Source organism: Rhodnius prolixus, unplaced genomic scaffold, assembly GCF_049639745.1.
Source record: "Rhodnius prolixus isolate KJV_2025 unplaced genomic scaffold, Rpr scaffold_6, whole genome shotgun sequence".
Taxonomy (NCBI): Eukaryota; Metazoa; Arthropoda; class Insecta; order Hemiptera; family Reduviidae; genus Rhodnius; species Rhodnius prolixus.
The window spans coordinates 13,162,346-13,185,260 of record NW_027411634.1 but is presented as its reverse complement, the minus strand read 5'-3'; the positions used below and the strand labels follow the sequence as shown (position 1 = coordinate 13,185,260).

The 22,915-nt window shown below is 34.5% G+C and overlaps 3 protein-coding genes across 11 annotated transcripts in view; 2 read left to right on the top strand and 1 right to left on the bottom strand.

Annotated features, from left to right (window-relative positions):
* Positions 1–152: 152 nt before the first annotated feature.
* On the bottom strand, positions 153–5,519 carry LOC141461033 (probable serine hydrolase). 5 transcript variants are annotated; one of them, XM_074141664.1, is made up of 3 exons: positions 5,380–5,519; positions 3,116–3,319; positions 153–1,044 (listed from the first exon to the last, which is right to left on the bottom strand). In XM_074141664.1, exons 2-3 carry the CDS (start codon positions 3,253–3,255, stop codon positions 210–212), a joined length of 975 nt encoding a protein of 324 aa, XP_073997765.1. In that variant the 5' UTR covers positions 3,256–3,319; positions 5,380–5,519; the 3' UTR covers positions 153–209. The 5 variants fall into 5 exon arrangements, with proteins under 5 accessions (XP_073997765.1, XP_073997764.1, XP_073997768.1 ...); XM_074141663.1 differs by lacking the exon at positions 153–1,044 and adding an exon at positions 1,090–2,372 and having other exon boundaries at positions 3,123–3,319; XM_074141667.1 differs by lacking the exons at positions 153–1,044; positions 5,380–5,519 and adding exons at positions 1,090–2,372; positions 4,787–4,918 and having other exon boundaries at positions 3,123–3,319.
* Positions 5,520–5,740: 221 nt separating this feature from the next.
* LOC141461031 (FAST kinase domain-containing protein 5, mitochondrial-like) lies at positions 5,741–10,144 on the top strand. Of its 2 annotated transcripts, none has more exons than XM_074141659.1 (8): positions 5,741–6,375; positions 6,440–6,704; positions 6,772–6,975; positions 7,064–7,295; positions 8,260–8,378; positions 8,468–8,612; positions 8,742–8,941; positions 9,685–10,144. In XM_074141659.1, the coding sequence occupies exons 1-8, from the start codon at positions 5,741–5,743 to the stop codon at positions 9,754–9,756; spliced, it is 1,872 nt and encodes a 623-aa protein (XP_073997760.1). In that variant the 3' UTR covers positions 9,757–10,144. The 2 variants fall into 2 exon arrangements, with proteins under 2 accessions (XP_073997760.1, XP_073997759.1); XM_074141658.1 differs by having other exon boundaries at positions 8,718–8,941.
* A 769-nt stretch (positions 10,145–10,913) lies between these two features.
* The window catches only part of LOC141461032 (lipopolysaccharide-induced tumor necrosis factor-alpha factor-like), a 28,566-nt gene continuing 16,564 nt past the window's right edge, over positions 10,914–22,915 (top strand). The window contains exons 1-4 of one of the 4 annotated variants that reach the window (XR_012462479.1): positions 10,914–12,808; positions 12,906–13,119; positions 15,646–15,764; positions 18,392–18,625. Coding sequence is in view for 1 of the 4 variants with exons in the window: in XM_074141661.1 (XP_073997762.1) it covers positions 13,074–13,119 (46 nt within the window). In the remaining 3 variants the exon portion in view is untranslated. Of the gene's footprint in view, positions 12,809–12,905; positions 13,120–15,645; positions 15,857–18,391; positions 18,626–22,915 lie in introns of those variants that run through there. The other 3 variants (XR_012462478.1, XR_012462480.1, XM_074141661.1) reach the window with 3 other exon arrangements.

The following is a 22,915-nucleotide window of genomic DNA, read 5'->3' as shown; positions in this document are numbered from 1 at the left end:
AATGAATAAAAGATAAAATAAAATATCCCAATGCTGTTAGAATATTTCTCAAGTACTGAAGAAAATCGCTAAATCAATTTAAAAATCGACGATTCGCGTACTATATATCCATAAATCCATATACATTTTTATCTCCCACTCAAGTGAAGAAATCGAATACCAAATTTTTAAATATAGTAAGTTTTTTAATTATTCAGTTCACAACTTCATTAGCTATTAAGAAATTTATTAATATGAGGTGCAATGGCTTTTGGGTTTTCCAAATGTATGTGATGACTTCCTTCTAAAACTAAATCAAAAAAAGAAGGACAATACTCATTCATTACTTTTACATGTTTTTCTTCTTCATGTAAATAATCTTCATTTCTTAATCTTCCTGTACAACGAATGTTCAAAACACTGCACTTTATTCTACTAGCCAGAGCCAAATTATACGAAAATGAGTTCCTGCCCAAGGAACTGTTTCTGAAACGTCTATCGTGGGAAAAATAATATTTACCATTGCCCAAATTGCTAGTGCCTCTTATAGCTAAAAGAATACATTTTTCTTGACTAACTGGTAATTTTAAAGAATTTCTTACTTTCATCATGTGGTTAACACAATCATCAAAATTATATGCTTTTATATCAAATATTTTTTCTGTATCTAAAAAGCCATCTAATGATTTTCTAGTTTCCTTTATAAATCCAGATAATGAACTGGCATTTATATATCTTCCACAATCAATGTTGATCATTTTACTAACTTCTTCAGGATATATAGCAGCATAATTGAAGATAACACTACTACCAAATGAATGGCCCATTAAAACTAGATCTTTATCCCATTTGTAAAGGTGTTTAAGTAGATATCTGAAATGAAGAATATAATCTGCGTAATACAATGGCATGCCGTTTGGTATATGTGAAGATTGCCCATGACCATGGACCTCAAGGCATAATACACTCGGTACATCGAGTAATGGACAAAGATTATCGAAACTGGATAAATTATCTAGAAATCCATGCAGTGCTATAATTGGTTGTCCAGTTTTCTCACCCCACCTTTTGCCTGTAATAAATTGACAAAAATAATTAAACACAACCAAATAGCAAATCAAGTAGTCATTTATTAGTTAAGTAAATATAATGTTACAAGAAGAAGTAGTTTTATTTTACACTGAAAATAAAAATTTAGATATTTGGAACAGATTAATATAGTGAAAATGTAATTGAATCCCTTTAAAATCTATAATACTAAAAATGTAGTCATTGTTTTCTAACTTTTTCAGTTCAACGGATAAAACATTACAGAGCAATAAACTACTCCAGTTGGATATTATCGGAATTAATTCTTAAATTATCAAATTCAAACGAAAAATCGAAACGAAAAAAATACTTGATTTTTTTTTTAGTAACACAACATTTAGCATTTTAAGGCACTTCTTTGCACCAGATTGTAAACAGAATTTGCAGGAATTCTCAAATCAATCTGCATGTAATTTATGTTCAAAATGGGTAATTAAAGAATAAATTATACCTCAAATACTACTAATTTTGTGTATTGTTTATAAAGTCTGAGTATACTTCAACCACTTTTTCTGGAATATCCATATGGAGGTGATGATTACCATCTAATTTATGAAAATAGAAAGATTTTGCATTTTTTTCAATTATATTTAAAATATCTGGACAATATTTGATACCCCCATCAAATAGTTTGCTTTCCTTCGCTTTAACTATACACACATTACACTTAATATTTTCCGCTAATGAATGTGCTTGTGCAACGTTAATAGACGATAGATCTGGAGTTTTTAACCGACCATCTCTAGAAAATGCCACCTTACTATTGGCCACTTTAAATACTCCTCTTTCCATTAATATTTTTGCCGTACTCTCTGTCAATGAACCTTTGGTGGCCGTAACCCAAGTTCTGATGGCCTCTTCTTCAGTATAACTCTTGGCTTTCGTTGGATCACGAAACGATAATAAAATTTTTTTATCAATCAATTTACCAACTTTTTCGGCTCTTTTTAATTCATCTTTGTAAGCGTATAATAAATAATCAATTCCAAAATACGAGTGCACATCTTCAGGATATAAAGAAGAATAAATAAAACACATGGCTGATCCTCCTGAGTGACCTAATAAGGAAAGATTATCGAAGTCAAAATATTTCTTTATACGCCGAATTACCGCGGCTGAACTATAAAAACTATAAGTTTGAAAAGGCGGCAGATGAGAGGACAGTCCATGTCCAGGTATATCAACAGCTAATAATGAAAAATTTGGAGATAATTCTTTGGCAAATGGTTTCCATGTTCCAGCGTTATCAAGCCAACCATGAATGGCCACAATTGGTTGAATATCCTTGCTTCCCCACCATTTACCTGGAAGAGAATGAATCACATTTTCAAAATATTTGCTACATCCTGATTATAACACGTGAAATTTTCTCTTCTCTTGTTTGCCTGGGGATAAGCTTTCCAAAAATTGTTACCATGCACAATAATCAATAAAAATGAGCTAGTACGGTTCTACTGCTCTAGAACCAGCTGTATCAATAAAATATTGCACATTCAGTGTCCTTGAACTATTTTACATTATTATTCACTTTATATTTTATTAAAATTAGTAATCCATTTCATGTTTTTCTGTTGAAGTCTTAAGGAAATGTAACGAGTTTTTAACCTGACGTTAAAGAGTTAATTTAAAACTCTGATTCAAAAATATATTTAATACTCAGCAAAGATACATCTGTCACTCCACCAAGAAAATAAAACATTTGAAGATTCGCAATCAAATCTATGCCACTCAAAACATTCATTTTACGAATAAAGTAGTAGTAAAGTAATCGCTTATTTTTTCAAGAAGGGTTAAACATCCAAATAACAAATTGGGTGAAGTGGCATGGGACGGAAACTAATAGTTTTTACTCACAACATTTTACCAATACATAAACGCTGCTAGCAAGACTAGAATTGGTCCGAACTTATAATCACTTCACTAAACTTGCCCCTAATTTAAGGGTAGCGCCCAGAAATGTCAAGGATGTTACAATTTAGAATGAAGAAGAGAAAAATAAGTAATTTCCTATTATTTATTTATTTGAAGAAGTGTATTTAAATCAAACAACTTGCCTGCAATATATCCCCACGGAACTGGTATTCTTATTTCTTCAGCAGTTTTTGGATCAATGTTTAAACGACTGGAAAGATGGAAAGACCTTCTCGAAACGAGAGATCTCAGCAAACGTCTACTGACAGTGGCCATTTAATCGAAATTTGGTAAAGATGTAATTAATGTTCACTAATAAACAGCTAAACAACTCTTCTACCTGTAAAAGTGAAAAGTTAAAGTCGTATTTTTGCCTGTAAAATAATAAAGATAAAAAGGATTATTTATGTTAATTACTGAACGATTTATTGTCTGCATCAGGGTAAAAAATTAAAATAAAATAGATAAAAAAATCCATTAATTTCAGAACAGACAATTACCTCACAAAATGTTAATATAATATTCTTCAAGCCATAACTTACAAAATACTTCACATTTCTTTAGATTTTCCAAAAATCATCCTTAGCCAATCCTACAGATAACCCTACAGTCAGTCCTACAGATAACCCTTTGTCTTGGACTAATTATATATTTTTTAGAATTCAAATTAAATAGCTAATTACACTTTCAAAAATTATTTGGAACAGATACTAATGAAGGAATTAAATTTGCCTAAACGTCGGTAAACAAAAGTTTTCTTTTTAATATTTGTCCGCTTCCCGACACTTAAAAAAATTATTAAAAAAAAACTTTATTTTCTAAGTGCAATGGAAAATTAAAATATAAATAATATATTCAACCTATTACACTAAAAGGGAAACTAAGTACAAACATGTCCTAGCCTAGCCACTTAAAATGAAAAGGCAAACTTTTGTCAATGATTACCTTTTACACCAGTTTATACTTGTAAAAAAGTCACATTTATCATATTTACCACACTATTATCTAATCACAGTTCAAATGCACTGTCCTAATTTCAAATGTACTTTTGTATAATAATTGGTTTTAGCTAGTTTATTTATTACTTGTGTGTGCTACAAAATGCTTTTTGTTTTCTGTTTTAGATTATTTTGCATTGAGCTATCAAACGATACAAAAAATCGTAACGATTATCACAGTCATAATTATTTAAGAACTATTCATCAAATGAACTTTCTTTGCAAATGACTTTTTAGAATAACTTGAATTCAACTTAAAAAACGTGTGCACATAGATTTAAAAAATTATGACAGAGTAGTCAAGGAAGTTTTATTTATTTTATTTATTAAGTTCTAGTAAAAACCAAATATTGAATTAAGTGAAAAATTAATGTACGGAAAACAGAAATGGTTCAGAATTAGAGTAAAGAAAAAGAGTTTCTCACAACCAAAATAAACATCATAATTTTTATGTTCAATATATGCAACAAAATATTGTTTAATTAAAAAAGAACCCATTTTAAAGAAGTCTTACTATAGATTTTCTCATCCTTGGATATTCTTATAACTAATTTTTCGGTGATGGGAAATAATGTCTGTAATGAGAGAGCACTGATTGGAGGATAGCAGTGCACTGAAAAAACTCCCCATGTTAATTGAATTTTGAATAGAAACGAGTTGTACAAGAATGACTACCTACATACACCAAATTCTAAATTAAATTTTTAATTAAAAAGTCCTCAGTCAAGTTGTTTCCCTTTTACCTTCCATTAGTTGTTTCTGTTTTTCAGTTTTAGATGTTATTCTCAAGAACATTTTTTGTTACTTACTTCTGATTAATTATAGTCACTCAATCATTCCTGATGATGTTTAAGCGATTTAAAAACCTATAGAGCAACGACCTTTATGGAACTGCTTTGTCATTGATACCGTTCCTTGCCTTCTTGCATCTGTGTTGCTATCTAAAATTCCTTACATAAGCGACCTTGCATTTTCAATTGTTTAAAGAGCTGTTTTTCTTTCAATTTGACTTTTGCATTTTTCTTATCTTTTATGATCCTTTAAAAAAGATCTTAATGATCATACCAAATAGTTCGAAAGAAGACTATTGTCATCTTTAGACGAGTTAATAAATTATGATTTTGATTTAACATAGTCATGGCGATGGTCGAATATACTTATTAAGAGTCATGGTTTATTCTAGGTAAAGCGTACTAATTTAATTTAAATCTGTGACAACGCACGTAGTCTGAATCTCGATGTAACCGAAAGTTTATTGGGATAATGGCCCAATTTAGCTACTATTAGTTCTGATTCTTTATTTATATAGTATATACAGAGGAGAAACTTTAAGTAACAGTATGGCTTCTGCTAATTTGAGATTTAATACACTTACATTTCTGCAAATGAACAAATCACTCACCTTAAGTATTGATGGTTATCTACAATCCGTTTTCCGCACTAAAGAAAAGGCTAGATCAAAATAGCAAATATTTAAACAGGTTACATGGTTGGGTAAGGTTTCGTTGCTGTTATAGGGCAAGCCGCATGCTTTGAGGAACCAACACGTTTAGTGGAGTTCTTTGTTTTTGTTGCCGGTTGGTGGTTAGGGATATAAGCTGATCATGGCAGTGCTTAGTATAGTGGAAGAGACCCGAAATGGTTAATAAGATATTATGGTTTAAACATTTTGTAATGTAATTCACATATAAGTGTTCAATTTTGTGAAATCAAGTTTAAAATTATATTATACTTTGGTTGTTTCCATCATTTATGATTTCAAAATGGTCTCAACTTATAAGAATACTTACATGTTAAGATGTTTTCATCGCAAATTATTTTATGCAAAATGGCATTCTTCATTGGCTTCTGACATAATAAATAGAGAAGGAAAAAAGTTTATTGAATCCGAAAATAAGTTTGCCCATTCAATCATGGCCAATCTTCCACAGTACAAAAATTCTCTTGCTCCTGTATTTGCTGTAAAAGAAGTTCAAAGTGATAGTAACGAGAGGATATCAGTGAAAAATAACATTCCTTGGGATAAGTTACCACTTAATGAATTATGTGAAGAATTTAAAAGTATAACATTAGAAGCTAGAATGAATTCTACTCCTATAACAAATGAGTGCTACGGAAAAATGTGTACAGGAATTGCTAAACGTTGCTTAGAGATGCCCGATGAAAATTTAGTTACTCTTTTAGGATACTTACATTTTTGGCCTTATGCAGCATCACCAAAGGAAGGCAATTTTTATCTTGTATGGAAAGCTTTGGATAACGCCTGTTTGTCTAGATGGAAATCTTGGGATATTAATAAGATATTTCTATTTACTGATTTATGGTATAATTTACATTTGACCAGGCAAAGTGATTACGTTTATAGAAGCATTAAAAAGACTGCTACGAATCCATCTCGGTAAGTCGCTAGTAATCGCTTATTTAAAATAATAACTGTTTAAAATAACATTACTATTTTACAGACTTGTATCTCACCAGATAGTACAGTTACTGTTTTATTTGAATGTATTGCGCTCAACGTCCGAGGCTGTTTCAATGTATAACATTGAATATCAATTAGAAAAAATAGTGCACACATTAGCTATTGAAGAAATTGGCATTGCAGCATTGGGATTTTTCAAAACCCAAAGCGTTGTGAACAGTGATAAATTAAAGGGATACATAATAGACAGAGTTATTCAAGAGAAAGATACAATTCCAGAAGTAACATTGTCGGCTATTTTAAAGGTATTTAATCAGTGTTATCTGTATAAAAGTTCACTGCTCGTGCTTTTTATTTATTGATTTTTTTTAGATGTTACGAGCAAATCTAACCATACCATTGTGGGAACGCATACCGCCTCTGATGGACGCTTTGGAAACGCAGGTTGACAGAATGTCTTTACTGTGTACAACACATATTATTCTTCTTGGTGCTAAGTCTTTAACACTTCATGAAGGAACTTTAACCAAAGTATCTCAAAAATTATCAGTTGGAATCAAGAACGCTAGGCTTAAAGTAAGAGCATAGACCAAAAATGTAAAGATAAATTTGTAATTCGTTATTAATTTAAAGATCCATACTTATTTTACTTTTTTATTTCTAGGAAATGGAGAAAGTTTTGTACCCGTTGACATTACTAAATTTTAATCCAAATACAGATCTTTGTATATTTGAAAGAGTGGTTAATGAACTTAACGATCCAAAACGTATTGCTGAATTTGACCAGTATCCTAAATCTCTTGTAGCCTTACTTTATTATTTGACTTTGAGAGAAATTTTTGTGGAAAAGCCTATAGCTAAAATATTAGAAATGGAATACATCCGAAAAACATACGGTAAACAAAATCTTTGTTTTGAGATAATGTCACTTTTCTGAAACATAAATTATTATCTGGTGGATTTAGGAGATCAAGGATTGGTATAATTTCATTCGATTTTAAAAAACTTTATTTCATTTTGTGTTTCATAGAATTCTTCATTAAAAATTTAAGTAAATTTATAAAGAATGTATTATTTGTTTGTTTTTCATTTGATTTGCTAGATGTGTGCCGAGTTATGATGATAGTAGTTATAGATATTGATTGATTACTATGATTTGTGACGCCTGGGCAGATCCTAGGCTGTAGGAAAGTCCTTAATATGATATTTTCTCCAGTTAATTGACTGATTCAGTTAGTTTAGTGCGTGACTGAAACATAAGAGAAGTTGAAATATGTACACTAAATTGATCATTCTTCCTCAGATTATGTATGGAAGTCCGAAAACGGTCAGGGATAAAACAACATGCGTGATACGACGGTTTAAATCAAAGATACGCGGCTCTGCGGATCTAACCTCTAGTTAAGTGTTTGGTCGAGGACGAAAGCAAGAACTTCAATATTTTTATTTTCTTAACTGATAAAGTTTAGTTATTCGCGGGTTTAGAAATGGGGACCTCACGCCTATGTGCTTGCTTATAACTATTACCAAACTCCGCCCTATGGGAACTTTTTTAGTAGCACTATTAATAAAGCACAGGAACTACGCGAGGTTCGAAGGCTGTTCAAGAATTTATCATCTCTCCTAGGAGTCCCTACGGATCAGTGCCGGTGATAAACTACGATTGGCTCTTTTGAGAGATCATTTTTTATTTCGCTAGCTGACTTTTAACTTTTTTCTGCTTTAAGAGTAGTTACATTTACAGTTCTATATACCTTATATAAAAATCTTATTTTAGTAAAACTTTTTGCTGTGTAGTGGACTTGTTTCAATTTATATTTCTGATTATTGGCAGTTAATAGTAAAATTTTATTACTACAGGCAGAACAAATTTTGTGATTGGGCGTGAAATCTTAGGTATAGATACATATATTGAAGTAATGCAACCTCCGTACTCTGGCCCCAGGCTTCCTTCAGAAATTAGAAATTATTTATCCAAGGTAATTAGTTTTGTGTTCAAGCAAAAAAAAAGTTATATTTTTAATTTATATACCATGTATTTTTACTTTATATAGCATCCATATTTCAGAGGTATTCAACATTTGTACCTGATCCAAACCGAAAATTAACCAAACATACAAAATTTTATTTAGATATATATCAGATAGCTACAGAATTATTTGGAAACGATTGTGTAATGTACAAATACATTGTGCCTCATCATTCTAGACCAGGTTTTCCTTCTCTCATTTTGTAGTTTTGATTTTCGCGATAATTATCCTTAGATACACTAATTCTTAAATTAGTGAAGTATTGTTTAATAAAAAAAAATGCTGCAGATTTGGTGTTCCATTTAAATTCAGACGGCCAACCGCTTCCAATTCCTGAAGATTATAAAAAAATAGAAGATTTCACAGGACCAGTAAAATCAACTGATAAAGGAACTTGGTATTCACTTATTGCAGCCAGTCGTAATATGTTCGTTCATAATGTTCCTGTTTTAACGGGAGAGACATTATCTAAATTAAATCTTATGAAAAAGCTTGGATACAAGCCTATATTGGTAAATATCTTGTTCATATTTTTTATTTTAAATTATGATATCTTAATAAAAATATGGTTAGCTCAGAGTAAGTGTTTTGAAGCTTTGGATACCCGCTGAATGGCCAATGTTTCTTAAAAAGATGCTAATCAAATTCTCTTTAAGAGATTTGTTAATGTAGCTGTATGAGGTTGCTGCTGCAACAGCAATGGCGGGAGGATCTCACCAATTGGTGTCCAAGAGTGGTAGCTTGTATTGACTCTCGTTGTTTCTTTAAATTACTTTTAAAATAAATAGTAATGCACTTTTCATAGCAGTGCTTTTTCTAATCAGTTTTGAAAGCCATTAGGAAAGTTGATTTTACAAAAAGAAATTTTTGAAAAAAAATCATCAGTGTTTTTAGGGCAATTTTGACGTTTGGTTTTCCAGAATGAGGTCCTCCCCGGCTGTTAAGAATCGCTTCATAAAATAATTTAGAGAGCATTCAAGCTCTTTAGATAATTAATAAAGCAATGATTTGAACAAATCATGGGATCGGCATTGCAGAACTGAACGATATCAATTAGTTCTCTTCTCAGTGTTATTGTTTTCTTTTATCCTGAACGGTTTCGGATTTTCAGCTAATTTAAAAATAATAAAAAATAACCTTGAAAAATAAAAGTAAACTTGAATTAAAATAAGAAACTTGAAAAGGTAATTGTTTATAGATTTCTATTTATTATTTGTTGAAATTATATTTTATACTGTTATGTCTTGAATTTAAGGTTTCCTATCATGAGTGGCCAAGCGAAAAGCAAGAAAAACTGAATTTTTTGAAACGACTAATTTATTCTTAAAGCTGGAAGCTGGTTTTAATGTAAATAATTTTTCAGTATCATTTATGAAAATAAATAAATTTTCATTTAAATTTCATGTTTAAAATTATTTTTATTAAATTGGAGGATAGCCTTGGTAGACCATGTTATATCTTGCAGATAAAAAGCCTGATATAGTCTCAATTGAGGTTAATTTTTGTATGTATTACATTTGAAGAAATTATGATTTTCGAACTCATGTTTGATTCATCCTGTGTCGTCTGAAAAAGTATGGTGTACATAGTTTGTGATGCATCTATAGTACTTAATTTTACATTTCTTATATTTTGTGTTGAATATGAATTTTTATACATATATTCATAATACATATGTATTTATATAAACAAGTAAACTAAATACTATGTAAATACCACAGACTTATTTGAGACCTTATCATGCTTGTAATTGAAGGATTTTTTCCAATTTACCTGATTTTTTTCCAGTACATGTAAACTTCTTTTCTTTTCACTGGAGAAATAAGGAATATTAAATCTGATAGGTGGACTTGGAACTCTTGCTAGATAAGATTTAGGCACAATTGACCTCGCCCTTTAGAATCTTGAAAAGAAAACCCAGATCATATCTCCAAAATCACCTCATCGTCTTGAATATTTGAAGAAGTGCACGAATTTCTTTGGCATCTATGGCTAACCTTTCTACTCATTCGGAAGAACTTAATTAAGAAACTTATCCATATTCTCCCATAAATTCGTGATAGATTAACAAAAATCTATGCTTCGTGAGTCGCAAATCAATAAACGGGTTTACCAAATATCTGCTATTTTGATTCAAAATTTAATTTTGTGTATATGAAGCTAGCAAACTGGTCACGTTTTTTTAAATGGATATCTTTGTGGGCCAGATACGCCATTTCGCGATTTTGTGGTGTTGAATTAAGTTTAAATCCTGGTCTTGTGCTTCGGGCAAAATAGACTCTTATTTTAACGATTACTATAAAATGTATTTTTTGTAGTGTTAGTTGAAAGGAAATTTTATGATAGTTTTTGGCTTGCAGTCATAATTTTTCCATCATGGCAGAAAAAAAAAAGTTACAAGTTGATTTCTAGCATAATAGATTGTGAATATGTAATGTTAACATTTCCAGGTTGCTAAAAAATATGTATTTTTTGTCTCACAAGGTCGTTGTGTCTCCAGTTGAAAGCTTTATGCGATTCCGGAGGTCAGACCGCAAGTCAACCCTCACTTCCTCGCTAGTGTGGACTGGTAACGTAGTGTTTGTTGCTGCGGCTAACGGGGCTCTGACGGGTCGGTGTGTCTCCCCCATCGGCTTCCTTTTACCCTATCCTTTTTTCCCTTTCTTGTCTTTCCCCTTCCCGTCTTAGTCTAACCCTCCCTTCCCGTAGGGGGAAGTGGAATAGCCACTTCTTCAGGGATCCTGGCGTCCCTGCGGGTGTCCCAGCCTAACAACTTGAACATGATTTACATAAACCGTTACACTATAATACATTTACACAGTACACTTAGGCTTAGTGGTGGTATGCCTCCACTGCTAATCCTTGCTTCTATCTCTCCTTTGATCCCGTCTATCCCCATCCTTACCCTCCGGATCCCTACCCAAGCTGAGATGGGGACTCGTGTTGAGGCTGAGTGCGTACAGGGTAGTAAAACATATGTGCGGTAACGATCACCTTGGGGCACCGGGCGAAACCCCATTGTAATGTAGCCTTCCTGTGGCAGTGGGGGTCTGCCACAGGTGACCGTTGATCCTCCAACTCTCGTGGGAACAAATGAATAAAAATAAAATAATTCAAAATAAAAATTCTAAATCACCAGCTAGTGGTGTTCCTCGGGCTACTGAGGAAGGTACACCGGCTGGTTTTGTACTTATGGGCGGCATTGAGCCAGACCTTAAGATGGATGTAGCGGAAGCACAGCAAAGTGTTTCTGGAGGGAGCTGTAACGCTGACCCCCTAGAAACGAAGGCTCTTGCTAGTGTCTCGCAGAAACTTAAGGGTTTACACCTCACATCAAGGAAGCAGAGTGGTGCTCAGCGGAAGAAGCTTGCTAAGCTTAAGGCCGCTGAGGCCGGGAGGGAGTGGCTTCCTAAAAAAGACTGGAGGGAAAGGAGGAGAGAGCAGAAGTCCTCTAGTGATGTTTACCAATCTGAAGAGCAAGGAGAGGCTCCGGTCGCCACGAATGGGGCAGGCAAGGAGAAGGAGGTGGGAGTTGCCAATACTCTCTCTCCCAAAACTGGTCAGACCCCTAAGAGGCCTAGTTCGGAGGTAAGCACGGCGTATGAGAAGGCGACGGCACAAGGGAGCAAGAGAGTGAAATTCCCAAAAGAGGAGCCTATATGCTCCTTTAGAGATTCACTCTCTGCTCACAAGATGGCCATCGTTCTTGGCTCTTACCCGAACGACCTTCTTGCAATGGAGCAAGCGGATTTGCTGCAGCAGAAATTGGTTGAACAAATCTGCAGGGATAAACTCATTGATGGGATCAGACCTCAGTTTCGGAGCTGCTTCCTCTCCAGGGGTGCACTCATTGTCATTTGTGAGAATGAGGGGACACGACTCTGGCTGGAGAAAGTGGTTCCAGAGCTTAGGGTGGGTAAGGGAGCTACGCTGAAGGTGGGTGCTGCTAAGGATATATTGAAGACGGGCAAGGTCGCGATGTGGGTTTCGGGCGCCCTCAAAAACGCCTCCCCGTCTACCATTCTGGACAAACTCAACGTGCAAAACGGGGGCTTGAAGACCGCAGATTGGAGGGTAATTAATAGAAAGGTCGAACCCAAGGGACAAACCCTTGTTTTCGACCTACCGGAGCAGACCCTGAATCGGCTGAAGGGGACAAATTTTGAAGTTTTCTTGGGCCTCGAGAAAGTCAAATTCAGGGTTGTTTCAAAACCTATGGTCGGTACTACAGATTATGGCCCACCCCAAACTGCTGGAGGTTGCTTAAGGGGTTATCTGCAGCACTAACAAGCTTCATCAGAGAAAAAACATCGCTATAGTCCTCATTCAGGAACCCTGGCTGGTACGAGGGCCTGTCGCAAAACTTGGCGAAACTAAAGGTAAGATTGTTTATGATCGTAACCTGGATAATCCCAGAAGTTGTATTTTTGTTAGGGAAGATGTTACGTCTTTAATGCTGATGGAATTTTATTTCAGAGACCAGACTGCAGTAAAGGTGAAGCTACATACGGAAGAGGAGGTCAGGGAGTTTGTCGTGGCCTCGATCTGTCTTCCATACGATTCTACAGTCCTCCCTCCCTCGGAGGAGATGCAACATCTGACCATCCGGTGTAGGGAGAGAGGTGCAACTATTGATTGGGTGTGATGCGAACTTCCTTGGTATGGGGCAGCTCAGGAACCAATCAAAGAGGTAAGCAACTTCTTGACTTCATTCTTGCGAATAAATTGTATGTCATAAATGAAGGAGAAGAACCCACCTTCCATAACTCTATATGTAGGGAGGTAATTGACCCTTTGGGAACTAATTTTGTATCTACCCTTGTTAAGAATTGCAATGTATCCTGAGTCCCTTCACTTTCGGATCACATGTATGTTAGGTTTGACTGTAAGGAGGTGGTTACTTACAAAAAAAAAAAAAAAAAAACCTTAGGAAAAGGATTGGGACACGTACAGATGTGATCTCAGTCAAAACTTACCATTAGAAGAAACTTAGGGGCCCGTATAGATAAGGGCGCTGCTGAGAGGTTTCAGGGCGACATTATGGCAGCCTACAAGGCGAACTTTGCGGAGAAAGTAATGCATACGATAGAGGAAGGTAGGCTAGTGGAATAACCAGCTGATGGAGCTTCGCAAAAAAGTCCGGAAACTGTTTAATATAGCAAAAGAAGGGACTCATGTGAGGAATACCGTGAGGAATAATTTGGCCATTCGGAAGGCTAAAAGAGACTCATGGTGAAAGCTCTGTGAAGAGGTAGAGATGACCTTGTTGGGGGTATTGTATTTTATCTAAAAACCCAGGAAGTTCACTGGGAACAATCAGGAACGAGGTAGGGGATTTTATTAAATCGAGGAGAGTCTCATGAGGGTTCATTTTCTCGATTCGACGGTAATTACGACAGCATAGCACGGTGAGGATGCCCCGATACCTGATGGGAGTCGGAGGACTAGGGAGAACTAGACCGTGGCCAAAGACTGTATTACCTTCAGCAAGGTCTTTGGGTTGTGGACCATTTTAAGCCCTATAAATCCCCTGGGCCTGATGGCAGCAGGGAAAAGATATAATTGTAGAATAATAAGGGTGCCCTCAGGAGGAGGTATATCTCCGCACCTGTGGTGCTTGGTCGTTGGATGACTTACTAGAGATGCTAGACCTTCGTGGGTTCTTGGTCCCGGGCCACGCAGACGATATTTCTGTGGTGGTCAGAGGCACTCAAGTTGCTGAGCTCATGCAGGAAGCACTCAAGTTTATAGAAAATTGGTCTAGAAGGGCAGATCTCACTGTGAACCCTTCTAAAACTACTCTGGTCCCCTTTACTAGGAGAAGGGACACGGAGAGCTACAAAAATCTTTGATTTTTTGAAAAAACTCTGGTCGTGTCAGGTGAGGTTAAGTATCTGGGCGTAGTCCTAGACTCCAGACTCACTTGGAAGGCACAGGTGGAGAAAGTTACACTAAAGGCTAAACAGGCTCTTTGTGGAATTACTAGAACCTGTGGGAAGACAAGGGGTTCTTTTCCCAAAAATGACCCACTGGCTCTATACACGAACAGACATCAACCAACGGTGTGTGGATGTGGTGGAGGAAGACTGAACAACAGACGGCCATAAAGGATCTAGCCAAGGTGCAGAGGCTGGTCTGCCTGTTGATTACGGGAGCTTTTATTAGTGCCCCTACTGCCGCGCTGGAGTACTGCTGGGGCTACCTCTGCTTCAGTGTGTTATTCAGACAGAGGCAAGGGCCAGTGCATACATACTAGCGAGAAATGGACATTGGAACCTGTCCTAGGGATCACCAAGGGTGCAGTTCGTGCGGCTCTCACAGATTGGATCTGGAGAGAGCTTTAAAAGAACTGAGTAATGCTTTCTGGGTTAAGAGTGTTATGCTCTTGCTGTGTAAACAAAGAACCGAAGAGACTCTGTGCTTGGGCAGAAATCAGATTACTCTGATTACAGGTCTATTCATGGGGCATTTTAGGTTCAGGAAGCAATAGGGGCTTGTTAGCTCGAAACCATTGAGCAGATTGTGTCAGAAAGAGGAGGAACCGGCCTCTCGCTTTCTGTTAGATTGCGTTGCAACTAGTAGGGAAAGTCCTCAACCTCTTTAGTAGGGGAGGTTTTGCTTACTTGATCCAAAAAAGGGGAAGGCACTATAAGTCTTGTGGCTGTGGTGCCGTGGGGCGTAGGTCCCTCCCCTTTTCTAATTCTTTGTCACACAATAAAGAATTTAGAGCGTAGGGATAGACCAGTAATCTATATTTACTTATCAGCAAGGTTCTTATTTCATTAATATAAGTATTATCACATTAATTGAATAAATAGTTCAGGAAAAAAAGAGCATATAATGATTAAAAGAATTCTTGATAAAACTGTTTTTTTTCCTAAAGCTAAGGTAATTTTCTTATCTTTGGTGATAAGAAAATTAAAATTATAGCACCTCTTTTACAAACCAATCATGAATTTCTAATGCCTCAATTATTTCATCGAATTCATGTTGCCAACCGCAGACCCACCTATTGAGATTTTAAGGGTCCAAATTTCCCATAAAATGTATACAAGTTTTCCAATAATATGATTTAAAAATTGTAAATGTAACTTAAACTATTTACATTATTTAGGAAATTCTAGCTGTAAAGATAAAATGGTTTAACTCATCTACATCTGTAGAAACATTCGATCAATCCGTTGTCTGCAATCTAAACTTTTTTTTCTTTTTGTAGTAGATTAAATTTCTTCGTGGGGGTTGGCCAAGCTGCCTGTTCAAAATGGCGACCAAGGAATTTTTTGTGGCACCCTTAATGTACTGCACCTCTCTCCAGTCCTGCCTGTTTGATTACAAGTAAGTGCCTGGAGAGTCGTTCTTGGTAAAAGCTGGATGGCACATGTGGTTATTGCTAAACTCTCAGCCACCCACATCTTTCATAGTAATAGGTAAATACTGAATAGTGTAGTGCTGTTTTTTCTTCTCTCTGTCACACTTACAAAGGCTCCTTTTTGATTGGTCCATAAGTAATGTACTCGTATATGTTTATTCAGTCTGCAGTCGCGCTTCAAGAGGCCTAATCTCGTCCGAATGGCTTCCGGTCTTGTTATAGTAATGCCTTAAGTTTACGCGAATGTCTAGTAATAAAATTATTGGTTCTGGACTAAGGTGTTTAACCACTTACGGCTAATTGACTATTTATGCAATTCAAATATTTTGTTAGCTGCACTTCTGCATTTTCGTTTTTTCCTTCGCCGTAAATGGCTTAGGTTTAGGTCCTTTGAGGGTTTCTTGGGTGGGTGCGTGGATCTCGGACTAGGCAAACTACTTTCTCATTACGCTTTTGAACTGAAAGTCCGCGGACTCCCTCAGCTTAAAATCTCAGCAGTACAAATGCATTGCAATTAGCTCTGTCAGAAAAAAACAGTTTTCCTTAGGCTTAGCGAGAAATTATTTCCCGGGCGTCTTCTCAGACTTTCTCCAGTGAAAAAGTTCTGCATGCGCCAATTTTCCCAACTTTCAGTGATTTACAATTCAGTGGTTTTTAATTTATAATGGCTTATAATTCAGTGGTTACAATTACTAAGTCTAGTAGAAACCTTCCTTGAAAAGAAGCGTGTAGAATCGAAGGTGTTAACCAGTTAAGCATGGAATTTAGTTTTAAAAACCCCCCACAGAGTGCGGAATTAAAATCATACAATGACTGTGTATACATGCCGAACGCAGGGCAAAACAACCAAAACTTTACAACGTCGTAATAGTCACTGCAAGCACTTTTTCTGCAATCTCTGAGGCTTGAGATTACAGAGCGTTCTGTGCATTTTAAAATTTTGCACCGCTTCACGTATGCATTGCTCTAGTTAACTAGGGACGCAAGAGCTTTTACAAGGAAAAAAAGAGTTTTGAATTCTGTGCAAAATGAAATCATGCTCGTACTGAGGTCTGAACCTCTATCTAAGGTAAAAACGGCATTGCATAAGGGTTGAGAGCTTTTATTTGTGTGCGTAATTCCCAATCTCTAATGCGGAGACCAAACATGTACCAACCACTTAACATTTGGCTGACTCCCACCATCCCCCTCCGTATAAAATACTTAGCAATTCTATTGGTAAGATAAAGGAAACATTCCACAAATAATATTCATATGGTATTTTATTAAAATTTCGAGTTTTTATAGTTAATGGCAATTTTATATTTTTCGTAACGATTACACACGTCAAACGACCATAATAGAGATTTGGTTTGACGTGTATACACGTCAAACATTCGTTAACAGGTTAAATCATCATACAGTTGTTTTTTATCCAACAATAATGAAACCTTTAAGCAAATTCTTGATATTTTGCAGTCGAATCAAGATCGGCATTAAGAAATAATACAAGAACAATGATACACACAAAAAAATATATAAATAAATATCGCGCTGATTAGTCAAACATGGCATGAAGGTTTTCGCCCCTCTTTCACCTCAACTTATAAGAAACGGTTGGTCGATGGGCTTCAGCCGATTTCCAAGAAGTGTATTTACTGGACTCACCGTAAATGAACATAACATAATTTGTTTGAATAATAATTAAATCTGAAATAAAACATCACAGCATGATCATTGATAAATCATCAATGGCGTCTTCATCTTTGTACCATTTTGAATGCTCTAATTATGTAACCATAATTATTAAATTCATGACTTAGGTCCTGAATTAATTCCTAAAAAAAATCAAACTAATTCGAACAAACTAGCAATTTGTAATGCATTTCAGGCTGTTTTTATCATACATAAGACGAAGTAATCCTAAATGAACTGGAAAGAAACTAATTAGCCGTGCAATGATTAAGTGCATAAAATTTATAAATGATCGTCATTGTGAGCCTAAGATAAATGATAGTCAAGTTTACCCTGAGTTGAATGTTGATTTTTATAAATAAACATTCTGAAATTGTTATTTTAATTCAAAAATTTAAAATATTGGAACTATCTTAAATGTTTAATATTTTATTTTACTTTTCTTTCTTTAAATTACATGTATAGTATACATTTATATTTTTTATATTCAATACGTCCTTTTTTTTTATGGCAAAAAGCAGTTCTACTGTAATTTTAGAAGAAACATCAGAAGAACTGATGCAAAAGCAAAGCAAATTGGTTTCGTTGTATTCCGATGACGTATTCTGTAAATTACATTTTTACTTAAATTCTTACAATTTAATCAACCGTTTTAAAAGTTTAATATTTTATTTACGATTTTATTCTATTTCATTTTTTATAAAGTTACTCGTATATATTAAATTCCATAATAATTATCCGTTTTGCATTAAATTCTTGTCAACAATAATAATTTATCGAGATATCTGCATTTTACATTGCAACTTAATTTATTTTATAAATACTTTTTCCATTCGACATACATAAGTATACTTTAGGCCCATAGAAACTCAAATGAATTAGATTTTTAATATACTTTTTTTTTGTAAACTAATTCCAGTATTCCTTAAAACAAAACAAACAATCAAAAAATGAGGAAGATAAGAAGTAATTGTTCCTGCAAATTACTTAGTAATCAGTCTAAAAATAGTGAGTGATGATCGTAAAAGAATTGTAAAAACAGTCTGCCCCCCACAATGCCGTTCGTGATTATAGTGGGGTGGCAGAAACTTGGTGGAGTCACTTTTGTTGTAACAACTTCAGTGGAATCTTGGAATACCGTCAACCAGTAAATGTGAGTTAACTTACATGTATAATAACTTATTATGTAATCTTTAAAACGAATGGAAAAAATCTAACTACTAGTTAACATTATTTTAATTCTGGCTTTATTCAAATTAAATTAATTAATTCTTTTAATTATGATACTAGCATTTAATAAATGGGTTAATCGCCGAAATAGTATAATTTTGTTTTTATGGTTTCTTATTCAATACTTAAAAAAAATTAATTTACAAAAGAAAAGCTTCTTTTAAAAGTTAATAATTTATATGTGTATCAATTATAAATAGAACTATGGCAATTAGAGTAGCTCAGTTTACTAATATATAGAGTGCGTTTAAATAAAAATATATAATAATTAAAGAAATAATATTTCAGGGAATTCTAAATTTTTTCTTCACTCGATTCTAAGAGCAACATTGAATTATTTTTTTTAAATAAAGAAAATACTTTCGCTGGGTATTGCTGAAAAAAAACTTCTCTTCATAATGGTGTGGTGACTTAGATTCTACTTGAAGCTTTAAGGCTTCATAAATGTAACGCATTTTAAAAGAATTAGTAACCATGGAATAAAAATATAGTTAAATAACTTTTCAATCTTTAGTTAACAAAAAATTTTGTGTTTAACCCATTTTCTTCAATGAAAGTAAATTCAAGAGTATTACTTAGTGCGTTTGAAGTTTTTTTACAATTAAAAGAGAATTTTAATCGATGCACTATCGATTTGCGTATTACAGGATTTATTCCCCCCCAAAAAAATATCCAAACATTATTTTACTATTTTGAAAAGATATTCTGCAGATTGATGGGCTTAAAAAATACATCAGAGCCATGGTTCTTTAAAAGTCTGTGTTTACACCTATCGACCGGCTCTCCAAACAACTGATTAACCTATTAGATTGCTCTAGAGACCGTGGGTCTGGATTTCCAGAATTGGATGGGTATATATCCTTCTTAGTTTAATCCCCCAACTTTTAATTTGGGGTGTCATTTTTAGAATGTCAACGGAGGCGGGGAAGTCGTATAGCAGGAGGTATAACATATGATACTTCTAGGACTTTCATGTATAATCATTTATACTTTGACCTGCTGGAGCCATTCTTAGTACTTGTGAGAAATGTTCTGGAAGTGATTATCCCTGATTGACTACTTCACGCTCTATCCTGGGACCCTGGGAGGTTACTAATTATACGAGGGGAATGTACCCTAACTAGACCCTCTTGGAGAAGTTTTGTAGAGAATATTTAGGGAGAGCAATGAAAGAGAATGGTGACTTTTCCTCGAAAAAATCTAGATGGATGAAATGCCAGTTATGGAATGACACGATTAAATTGCGTTAAGCTACTCTATATAAATAAATAGGGTATATAATCAGTTAAAAGTCGTGACGTGCCTTGAAACATGTTTTGAAATTCCTTAGCATAGTTGATTTCAGGCACTGACACCATCCGTTTAGATAGAAGGAAGAACTCGTGTCTTCAACTGAACTAAAATTTGACGCCGCCACTCCTAAAACATTAACTCAGAGAAAGCACATGGGAAAGCTTGGGAAAATATTGCTAAAGATAAAATTGCAAGAAATTGATCATCTTTCATTACATTGGAAAGCAACTTAACTAGGGAAACCTTCTCCAAAATTGACTCCTTAAAGAATTAATTTTTATTGTAATATGATAAAAGTAAACACAGTAATATGTATATTCAAAGTCTACACAAATCCTAAGAGCTATTTTAAGTAACTTTAAACAAAATAAAATCCAACTGTGTGACCGGAGGACTTTCGATTAAGAAGAGTCATACCTAAGTAGCCCCTTCTTCCAAAATGAGTTCTTAATAAAATTTTTGTATTAAAAAAAGATTCAAATAACAATGTACATATACATATGCATAATTAGTGCTCTATGTTATTTTTAAAAAAATAAAAAAATTAAGCGGTTTTTGAGAAAAAATTAAGCAGAAAAATAATTTTAATTAAGTGTCACTTCGATTGAAAAATTTCGAACAAAACTTTAAATTTAAATTTTCCTGTTATTTTCGTTTTTTAGTTTCAGTGTAGTAGTATTGCTACTACTTTACTTGAATGTTTTTTTGGGGGTAAAATTAATTGCAGAAGAATAATCAATAATTGATCATTAGTATGATTCTTTTTTTAAACGCTCTTTAAGTTTTAAGCAACCGACAGGAGTTGTGGGGGTACATTACATTTAACAATTTGTAAGAAATAATATTTCCTTCTAAACTTTTAGAATCACATTAAGAAAATATATTGTGAGATAACGTGAAGTTTCATCAGTTTTACAATTGTTTCGGCCGTTTAAAGAATTGTTTACACTTTCACCCAAGTGTTTTTTCCTTCCTAATATTAGCTATGTTTATGAAACAGTGAAGGTTCTTAGGTTAGTTTTTTTTTTTACCTCTTAAAATTAACTCTAAATCTAGGTCAAGACAATATACAGTTCACGTAATATCATTATTTGTGTGTCTCTTTTCTTTAATTCATTTTTCCTTAACCTTAAAAAAAAAATGCGTTATTAGAAATCTTACCTGAAAGATGTTAGTACAGTTTTGCCTCATTTTTAGTAATAAAAATAATGAAGTCGATTAGATTTTAGAGCCATAAAGGCTGGGAAGGGATAATTATATAAGAACTTCCCGTTAAAAGCAAATAACCTTTATCCAAGAAACGAGGCGAGTCTAAACTGGTATACTACAGTTCAAGTGCTATGAAAATTTGTAAACTGACTGTCTAGATTTAGACCTAGGCGCTTGGATATCCCCGAAATGTTAATAACATAAGGGATGTAACGCTAGGAATCCACCCTAATTCGTCGATTGAGTCGATGATTCATGAAGGAATGTGTGGAACTCTTGTTTAATACCTCATGCTTCACCCAACTTTGCTGGCCAATGCGTTGGATGTACCTAAGAGATAAGAACACACACCATCCCAAGTAAATTGGAAATAAGTTCGAGAAAGAATGGATATAAGGGGTGCTAATGACCTCAGTTGTCGATGAGTCAGTAAAATATTAAATTTATTAAATACTTAACAATATACAGTCAGATACCAATGACCGATATTTGTATGAAATGCAAACCATGAAATGTAATAATCCCTTATTTTTTTTAAGTAGAATGTGTGACATTTAAATTAGTATGTGCTTTTTAATACATATTGTAGCTTGACTTTTTCACAATCAAGATGGTTCGCACACGCCACATTATTGATCAATTCTTCCACATTACGTGACCTTTTTTTGTTTTTAATACTCTTAAAAGGTTTACACTTTGATAGGTAGCAACAGAATTCCTAACTTCACCCTTCTTTGACGGCCATCAATAATACGAGCTCTCAGATTTCAAAAGAAAATTTGAAAATCTATAAATTAACATATTTTGTATTAGACTTAGATTCTATGAGTTGTAAAGGATATTAGATTAAAATAGCAGGGCGTGACCTATGCCCCACAGCACCGCAGCCAAAAGAGGCTTATTGTGCCTTGCTGTTTTTGGATTTAGTAGACGAAACCTTCCCTACTAAGAAGGTTGAGGACTTTCCCTACTAATAGCCACAACGTAGTGGGACAGCAGATGAGAGGCCGTTTCCTCCACTTCCGAGCTAATAAGCCCCCATCTTGCGCAGATGCTTCCTGAACCTACCATGCTCCTAAATACGCCTGTAATCAGAGTAAGTTCCAAGCACAGAGTCTCTTTGGCTCTCTTGTTCACATAGTCAAGACATCATTGATTTGCTGTGTTTAATCCCAGGGCACATCATCCAGTTCTTTTCATGCTCTCTCCAGATCCACCCGAACTAAATCCTTGGCAATTCTCAGGATAGGTTCCGGGCTCCATTTCTGGCCAGTTAGTCGGCTGTTTCATTCCTCTTCATCCCCTCTTCACACCCATTCCAGCTGAACTTTATGGTTGTATTCTTTCTCAAGAAAATTATTGAGAACCATTCTTGAGAAAAATCATTGTAATTAGTAATTTTGTAAAAAAGTTTTTTATTTTTCTTTTATAAATGGATTTCTTCAATACTGTACCTCGGAGGGAAAAGGCACCATGTCAATTTTTTTCGATTTTCAGATTTTGGCATCATTTTACACATTTTTTGTTGCTCTTTCTACAGGTGTAAAGCACTATGTCCTATGTTTACTATTAAGCGATTTATGTATTTTTAAAAAGCGCTATGATACTTCATTACTTAAGGGTAAAAGGCACTGCATGGACATAAATTTTTTCACAATGGAGATGAAAGTAAAATATTTTAAAATATGGGAGTTAAAGTGGCCATATCAAC